This window comes from Oculina patagonica, chromosome 4 (genome assembly GCF_052425735.1).
Source record: "Oculina patagonica isolate OP01 chromosome 4, crgOcupat, whole genome shotgun sequence".
Lineage (NCBI taxonomy): Eukaryota > Metazoa > Cnidaria > Anthozoa > Scleractinia > Oculinidae > Oculina > Oculina patagonica.
Window position 1 is genome coordinate 54,687,978 of NC_135761.1, and position 8,980 is coordinate 54,696,957.

Here is an 8,980-nt window from a genome sequence, read left to right on the forward strand (position 1 = left end):
AACAATAAACACCGTTTTCTCCTCTTTAGGGTAAGTTATAAAAATCATCACAGCTGTGAATTTCCTATATTACGGGACAGTTTGAAAGGGCAGAGAGCGTTATGCAATTTACATCACAATGCCGCCCTCGCTGGCGAAACTCACGAAACTCACGTGATTCAGCTTATTAGCAATTAGCAATCAAACAACAACGAACAGAACAAATAGTGACTCGATATCTAATATGTTTGTTGTTCTAATAACAATTCCCTTTCGACCGAGGAAAATACCATTCACAATTTTTTTACACACTTCGAAAAATTTTACCAGCCATTGCCAAAGTTAAATGACAGCTGTCATTTTTCCGATATCGTGATGGAAGCGTTTTACACTTTGACATGTGTTGTCATAAAGCCGAGTGACTCACATGTAAGTTTTTTTGTACTTTCTCCTTTTCTTGCCACTCAATAAAAAATTATCAAAAACCACTTAGTGCCGAACGTGTAGACCTCGGGCAAAGTCTTAGAAGTTGTTCTCTTCCTAGGAGCAGTTCTAGATTCGTAAAGCCTTCGAAAAAAGACGCCACGTCATCTCCCTAATAGAAAGACGTGTTCATGTACTTGTTTTGCATGCATACTAATTCCATGCCTGATCCCTGTTTTTCACATGGGGCTAATATCACGACTGTTATTAATAATTTAGCGACAACCTTTTTTTTGGAGTCGTTCCTCAAACTCGCATCACGTGTTATATATACTGGGTCTAAAATCACTCGCCTTCAGCTTCGTTTTCGTTGATTAAAAGTTACTTTATATTTGGTAGAACTCAACCTCTTCAGGGATAATTAAAAATTCATCATTAGTAGGATCTCAGGACACGATCATTTGCGGGGGTAGAGAACGTCCTCACTGGGACTTACTGGCGGCTATTCCAAAAAATCACGCAACTTGCGTGTTGCGAAATTTGAAGAATTTTTCGGTATTCTGTTTGCTATATCCGAGTTTAGGAATGTTTCCCAACTGGAAAGCCGTGTTAGCTTGTTAGCAAATGTTGAAAATCTACCTATTCAGGGAGGTTTTGTTGTTGAAAAACTTCATTTCGTAATTATAAATTCCCAAGGCATGGAATTTTGCTACGCGACCATTCGGAGAGTTTTGGGAATGTTTTGCAGTTTACATCAACAAACAATGCCTCTCTCGCAGGTGGTCAGTCACGCAAACTGAGTTTTCCGAGTTTAAAGAATTTTGTCGTTTTTCTGCTTGCTAAAACAGTTTAATAACTTTCTGAAAAAGCATTTAGTGGCGACCATTGGTCCCGATACGTTGTTAGAAATAACGATGAAAGTTGTAAATGCCTTCAGGGAAAATTTAAATTAAAAACTTGTGAATAATTCAAAGAAAAGCACTTTTGTTAAGGGGATATATAAAAGTATCACCCTCGAAAGCCAGCATTTCAGTGTCGAGTGCACATCAAGGTGGTAGCATCTTTGAGCCAGCGTTTAATTCGTGTCAGTAGATCGAGTTAGTAAGGTAAAGTCGAAATTTGCTTTGTTGATCGGTTTTGATAATCATGTGTTACCTAACACGTTTGTTTCTTTTCTTTATTTTAGCCTTGAAAGCGATATAAATGAGAATGAGGTCAATTTTGGTAGCGTTCGTCTTTACTCTTGTCCTGAGTGAGATTCACTGCCTTGGTAAGTTGAATTTGTTGAAAGATGAAAATTCGTAGTTCACTTCGAATAAAGGGAGTTGCGTAAACTTAAAATAAGTTAGCTGTAACTTAAAATATAGAAGTCTGAACATCTTTTACCAAAAAATTTAAAGTCGCTTACTTTTTTCACTTGATTTAAGCTGGGACCTTAAACGACTTCGAAGTAGTAATATTAAGGGAATACAAAGTTGTAACATGATGTATTGGTCTTAAAACAAGTATCTCGTTCATCACCCGATTTGTTTTCTTAAAAAAAGACAGCTTTTGCGTTGCTCCATCTACATCAGTTTCGTACCCTTGCTACAGTTATTATGATTTAAAGACCTTTAGATTCTAGAAAGGGGTTGCCACGTGTACAGGCGTTTACCAACAGCAGAGTGTGGCCACGTGTACAGACATGTACCAACCACAGAAAAGCACGAGTAATTCTAAAGGGAAAACTTGGACTTCGAAGTCGTCGCTATTTTACAATGGGTTTAACAAAAAATTCGCAGTGACAAAAATAAAAAAAAGAAATCAAATTCCTCGAAAGATAGATAAGCTAACTCTTACTTTTATCGAACCACGAATTTGAGTAGCCATCATCAGGCAATTCGAGCAAATAGATACGCTTGATAACAAATAGCAAAAAAGAACGCTTTTTAGAATATCTCTTTTCTTAAAATTTAATCTTTTGGACCTTGAGAGTGGGCGCTTATTCGAGGCTGGGCGCTTATTAAATTTTCACATTTTTCAGCAAGTAGTTTTTTTGCAACAGAGCAATAAATGATAACAAAATGCAAAAGTATTTTACAAAGCAGGATTTCAACTGTTTATTGAAAAATACTAAGGAAACTCGGTCTTCGGGGAAGTCTCTTAGTAGTACTAAGTCAATTTCAATCCCATTGCTACTAAGATATACTCCTCTCGTGCACTACAGTTTTTTGGAAGGGGGGGGGGGGGGGTTGGGCGCTTTATCGAATAAACACGGTAATCGCCATATGAGAAGCTAGATAGCAATGCTTTATAAACTTGTCATTCATTATCCGAAAACTTCTTTTGTTCTAGACATTACAGTTTGTGAAAACGATAAACACACAATCATCTGTAATGGAGACCAGAAGATTGAAATCGTTGCAGCGGACTATGGAAGGTCCGAGACAGGAGTGTGCATTGAGAGTATTTTCGAAATCGACTCGGACACCAACTGCCACTCACCCAGTGCCTTGGAAATCACCAAGGGGGAATGTCAAGACTTCCAATCATGCGTTGTATATGCAAATAACGACGAGTACGGCAACCCATGTTTTGGTGTCAAAAAATACTTGACGGTATGTTTAGATATATTTTAAATAAGTAGCATATGGAAAATTATTTTCAACTCTATGAACGGCTCACGAAGAGAAAACTTTGAATTCTCTTTTCACAAACATTGAATGGTTAAAGTCTTTGTTGCATTTGGGTATGTTTTCCGAAAGAGTAAAAGTGCATAAGTAGCAAAAAATTGTAATTATCATAATTTTTCACATAGAAAAATATCTCGACTTAATAATGAAATAGAGTGCAGAAATTTAACCAGAAGTAAGGTTTCAGTGAGTTGTGAAGACATCTCTCGCTGCTAGTTTTTTGAAATTAGGGCGTTGCACCAGTTGCAACTTTTTTGCAACTTTTCTTAATTATTTCGAGCACCTTTTTTTCTTCGATCAAATTTGATTTCTTTCGAACAACTTTGTTCCTTTCGAGCAACGCTTTGCATTCTGTGCAATTCCTAGACCGAAGATTGTCTGAGTGTTGTTCGTGGGCCATACGAACGTTTCCGAAATTTTTTCAAACTTTTCCGAAGATTGACGAAGTTTCAACTTTCCGCTCATTCAGCATTAAAACATTACAAAATCGTTAACAAACATAATGCGGCCTTAAAATGTTATGTTGACACTTGTGTTGCAGTAACATTGCATGAAAATACTTAGAAAACGTACCTGCAAAGGGAAATAGCATATATTTGGAGAAATTTTCTTTGTTAATTGAAAGCAAATTTCGGATTTTTTTGAGCATTTTTTTAGCAACGTTTTGGGAAATTTCTAGCAACAAGTGGACAGCCCTAACTCTCGACGTACGATCACTCCAATTTTTTACACTCAATTTACAAAATGCTCTTTATTTCTTACTGGAGAACCCAAACAAGGTTTTTTAGTGCCTTTAATAGCGGTTTTCTGGAAAGGTGCAGATTACCAAATTTTTTTAAAGTTTATGGATTCGACAAAAAAGAAAATTATTTAATATTCTTGTAGCTATTTTTATTACCTTCAATATGATATAGGGTTTAAGGTAGCTGTGATGGTATCCGGACGCGCTTTACTTTTTAGACTTGAAGTAACCCGGAAGGTAAACAGTAACGTGAAAATCATTAGTGTCAACTTCTACGTAGGCAAGAGTGAAGCCAGATTATTAAAATTTTAATTTTTGAAACAATGATAGTATTGGATTGCTCGTGGGGAATAATTTATTGTGTCGGGAGGCACTAAGACTCTAAATAATTCAGCAGTCTTCAAGGATCTTTAATACACTTCTTTTGCAGCTACTTCACAACTAAATTATAGCGAACTAGTATCCCTTCTAATATAGGTATACTGTAGACATGTTTGGGTTTCCTGAGCATGGGAACTTTTATTGCACATCCCACAGCATGATTAAACTCGCGACAACACACTTGGTAGATGATCAACAAAAGTAGAGAATAACCAATAAAAATTCTAATGATAAAACTACAGCGTTGGACTGAAAACCCAAACAAGAATCTGGTGTAGGTGGGACACACGGACAGTTTTGATTCCCGAACTAGGACAGCCCAAGGAACTAGGAAAAGGAACTAGGAAAAGGAACTAGGACAGCCCAAACTACTCTTAAGAGATACAAAAACCCGGAACTGCGAGCGTGGGCTAAGGTTAAGCAACCTGGTGGACTTAAAACCTAAGAGCAACCTTGAACAACCTTGATAACTAAAACACTTCACAAACTTAGCATTACTACAAAAAAAGCCATTAAATGTATTACAAATCAATCTCCTGGTGTGCTTTACAACTTTAATTTTCTTCGACCAACAGGTATCTTACAACTGCCTTAATACCAAACCAAATGTCTTGCGAAAGGTTCGCGTGTGTCAAGGAGATCAACAAACAATCGATTGCCCCACTGGACGCATAATTGATGTCGAGTACGCAATGTACGGCCGTTTGAAGGGAAGCCATGTGTGTGGAGGGAACGCTTTTGACGACACTAATTGCCAAGCCGGGAACTCTTTGGTAGTTGTGCAGAGTGATTGTCAAGGGGAACGTAGCTGCTTGTTGCAGGCCAACGATGACAAGTTTGGCGATCCTTGTTGGGGCACCAACAAATATCTGGAGGTTAGTGAGTTTGGGTAAACTAACGTTAGAAAACATACCCAGTGTCTTTGTATATATCACTTGGCAGTGAAGATTTTAGGAAATGAATTGAGATTGAACCAATTTGCTGATGGTACCAACTTTGGGTAAATTAACATTAGAAAACATACCCAGTGTCTTTGTATATATCACTTGGCAGTGACGATTTTAAAAAATGAATTGAGATTGAATCAATTTGCTGATGGTATCAACTTTGGGTAAATTAACATTAGAAAACATATCCAGTGTCTTTGTATATATCACTTGACAGTGGAAGATTTTAGGAAATGAATTGAGATTGAACCAATTTGCTGATGGTACCAACTTTGGGTAAATTAACTGTATTAGAAAACATACCCAGTGTCTTTGTATATATCACTTGACAGTGAAGATTTTAGGAAATGAATTGAGATTGAACCAATTTGCTGATGGTACCAACTTTGGGTAAATTAACGTTAGAAAACATACCCAGTGTCTTTGTATATATCACTTGACAGTGAAGATTTTAGGAAATGAATTGAGATTGAACCAATTTGCTGATGGTACCAACTTTGGGTAAATTAACGTTAGAAAACATACCCAGTGTCTTTGTATATATCACTTGACAGTGAAGATTTTAGGAAATGAATTGAGATTGAACCAATTTGCTGATGGTACCAACTTTGGGTAAATTAACGTTAGAAAACATACCCAGTGTCTTTGTATATATCACGTGGCAGTGAAGATTTTAGAAAATGAATTGAGATTGAACCAATTTGCTGATGGTACCAACTTTGGGTAAATTAACGTTAGAAAACATACCCAGTGTCTTTGTATATATCACTTGGCAGTGAAGATTTTAGAAAATGAATTGAGATTGAACCAATTTGCTGATGGTACCAACATTGGGTAAATTAACGTTAGAAAACATACCCAGTGTCTTTGTATATATCACTTGAGAGTGAAGATCTTAGGAAATAAATTGAGATTGAACCAATTTGCTGATGGTTCCAACTTTGGGTAAATTAACGTTAGAAAACATACCCAGTGTCTTTGTATATATCACTTGGCAGTGAAGATTTTAGAAAATGAATTGAGATTGAACCAATTTGCTGATGGTACCAACTTTGGGTAAATTAACGTTAGAAAACATACCCAGTGTCTTTGTATATATCACTTGACAGTGAAGATTTTAGAAAATGAATTGAGATTGAACCAATTTGCTGATGGTACCAACTTTGGGTAACTTAACGTTAGAAAACATACCCAGTGTCTTTGTATATATCACTTGACAGTGAAGATTTTAGGAAATGAATTAAGATTGAACCAATTTGCTGACGGTACCAACTTTGGGTAAATTAACGTTAGAAAACATACCCAGTGTCTTTGTATATATCACTTGGCAGTGAAGATTTTAGAAAATTAATTGAGATTGAACCAATTTGCTGATGGTTCCAACTTTGGGTAAATTAACGTTAGAAAACATACCCAGTGTCTTTGTATATATCACTTGGCAGTGAAGATTTTAGAAAATGAATTGAGATTGAACCAATTTGCTGATGGTACCAACTTTGGGTAAATTAACGTTAGAAAACATACCCAGTGTCTTTGTATATATCACTTGACAGTGAAGATTTTAGGAAATGAATTGAGATTGAACCAATTTGCTGATGGTACCAACTTTGGGTAAATTAACGTTAGAAAACATACCCAGTGTCTTTGTATATATCACTTGACAGTGAAGATTTTAGGAAATGAATTAAGATTGAACCAATTTGCTGACGGTACCAACTTTGGGTAAATTAACGTTAGAAAACATACACAGTGTCTTTGTATATATCACTTGACAGTGAAGATTTTAGGAAATGAATTGAGTTTGAACCAATTTGCTGATGGTTACAACTTTGGGTAAATTAACGTTAGAAAACATACCCAGTGTCTTTGTATATATCACTTGGCAGTGAAGATTTTAGAAAATGAATTGAGATTGAACCAATTTGCTGATGGTACCAACTTTGGGTAAATTAACGTTAGAAAACATACCCAGTGTCTTTGTATATATCACTTGACAGTGAAGATTTTAGGAAGTGAATTGAAATTGAAACAATTTGCTGATGGTACCAACTTTCTCGCGCTGAAAGAGAATATTCTTGTAACGATCTGGTTTTTCAAGTGGATGACTCGACACAATTACACTTGGGCGAAATTTAACTCTAGCGATTTTCGTTAATTATCTAAATATTAAATTTCAAACAGCGGATCAAACTCAATGGTCAACACTGATAAAAAAAATAAAAAAGGAAAAAAAAATAATTCCTTGAAGGAAGAAACCAAGACAGGCCGTTAATACGATATTCACCTCACTAAAAAGTTTGCTTAACGAAACCGTGTTAAAGGAATATTTTTAAAGGAGAACTTCATTCCAAAATGGCACAGCACTTTTTTTTCTAGACACCAACGAAAAGGTAATTCTAAGATATGTAAGTCACCAAATATACGGCTTCCAAAGAGCATTTAACCTGTAGTTTGTTTAAGTTCTTGACACTCCTTGTTAATTTTGTATTGGCTTGTTTTTCGAAATGCCTGTTTATGCATCATCGTTTTGCACAAATTTAGCTCCAAGAGATATTTAAAGTTGAGCTCTTTGACGTCACTCATACATCACAAGGCTCGGCGGTGACCACTTCAGACAAAGATTGTATAGGGTTTAAATATTCTTTGAAAGCTGAAATTTTGGTGAATAACATATCTTTGTATTACCTTTACTTTTTCGCGAAGGAACAAAAGTGCCATTTTGGAATTAACTTCTTCTTTAAGATTAATTCCCTATGTGAGAGTTACAAAGAATTTAATCTGCAAAGAACTAACTGACCATCGGCTAGAGCCTACCTCAGGCTCGGGTGAGCCAAATAAATACAATGCTTGCAATTGAATGAAAGGTACCTTGAAAAAAAGAACCTTTTCATATCAATCTAAAACCTACTTAATAAAGATTACTAAACTAAAGTTTAAAGATATCACAAAAAGGCAAACTTTGTATTTACAGAGAGCTTTTAGGTGTTTTCCCACCGTTATCGTGAAAAACCAAGTGTACAACAGCAAATGAATAATAATGTAATAATAATAATAATAATAATAATAATAATAACAATAATAAATAATAATAATAATGATAAGATAATAATAATAATAATAATAATAATAATGGTTTATTAACAGTATATCCATAATACACGACTCTTCACCTGTTAATACTAACTAAATATAAGCAAATTGGACAAAATGGAAGAAGCGCTTATCATGTGTTGCCTCAAACTGAATTGCATTTTCTGACCGTTCTTGCAGGTTCATTACCGTTGCCGACAGGCCTTGACGATTGGAAAGGGAAAGGGAAAGGGAAAGGGAAAGGGAAAGAAAAACAAGGGCAATTGAAGAACTGCAGTGAAGAACTTGAAATGGAAAGTAAAAATGAAATGGGAATGAAAGAAAAGGTAAACGAGGGCATTTGAAAAACTGCAATGAAGAACTAAAAAATGGGAAATTAAAATTCAATGGGACTGAAAGAAATGGCAAACAAGCAAACAAGGGAATATGGAGAACTGCAATGTAAAAGTAGGAATGGGAAATAAAAATGAAATGGAAATTCATTGTCATTGATGTTGTGTTCAATAAAAATGTAACTGTGATTGGCCCATCCTACCACCAGCGTGGTTAAAAAGCCTGATGGAAACGTCAGTGCGGTCTGCAGCGATTTTTTATTCCTTTTATAAACAAGAGAAATGTCACACGGCGCCACAACCTTCAACAGAAGTGATAGAAGTATACCACTTATGACGTCATAATAAAGTCCACTACACCTTAGCATAGTATTTCTCGTTTGAACTTCGACCGTCCCCAAGGGTCTCCCAGGG

At 35.8% G+C, this 8,980-nt stretch overlaps 1 protein-coding gene across 3 annotated transcripts; it reads left to right on the forward strand.

Moving 5' to 3' along the window:
* The first annotated feature begins 1,268 nt into the window (after window positions 1-1,268).
* Window positions 1,269-8,712, forward strand: LOC144650701 (L-rhamnose-binding lectin CSL3-like). 3 transcript variants are annotated; one of them, XM_078510433.1, is made up of 5 exons: window positions 1,269-1,508; window positions 1,589-1,672; window positions 2,737-2,999; window positions 4,773-5,072; window positions 8,415-8,712. In XM_078510433.1, the coding sequence occupies exons 2-5, from the start codon at window positions 1,606-1,608 to the stop codon at window positions 8,499-8,501; spliced, it is 717 nt and encodes a 238-aa protein (XP_078366559.1). In that variant the 5' UTR covers window positions 1,269-1,508; window positions 1,589-1,605; the 3' UTR covers window positions 8,502-8,712. The 3 variants fall into 3 exon arrangements, with proteins under 3 accessions (XP_078366559.1, XP_078366561.1, XP_078366560.1); XM_078510435.1 differs by having other exon boundaries at window positions 1,269-1,499; XM_078510434.1 differs by having other exon boundaries at window positions 1,269-1,672.
* The last annotated feature ends 268 nt before the right edge of the window (window positions 8,713-8,980 follow it).

Bases quoted from the DNA above. Each gene is read 5' to 3' on its own strand.
- LOC144650701 (XM_078510434.1), top strand. From the start codon at position 1,606: ATGAGAATGAGGTCAATTTTGGTAGCGTTCGTCTTTACTCTTGTCCTG. The intron at 1,673-2,736 runs GTAAGTTGAATT...CTTTTGTTCTAG, and splicing joins GAGTGAGATTCACTGCCTTG to ACATTACAGTTTGTGAAAAC. The intron at 5,073-8,414 runs GTTAGTGAGTTT...CCGTTCTTGCAG, and splicing joins GCACCAACAAATATCTGGAG to GTTCATTACCGTTGCCGACA.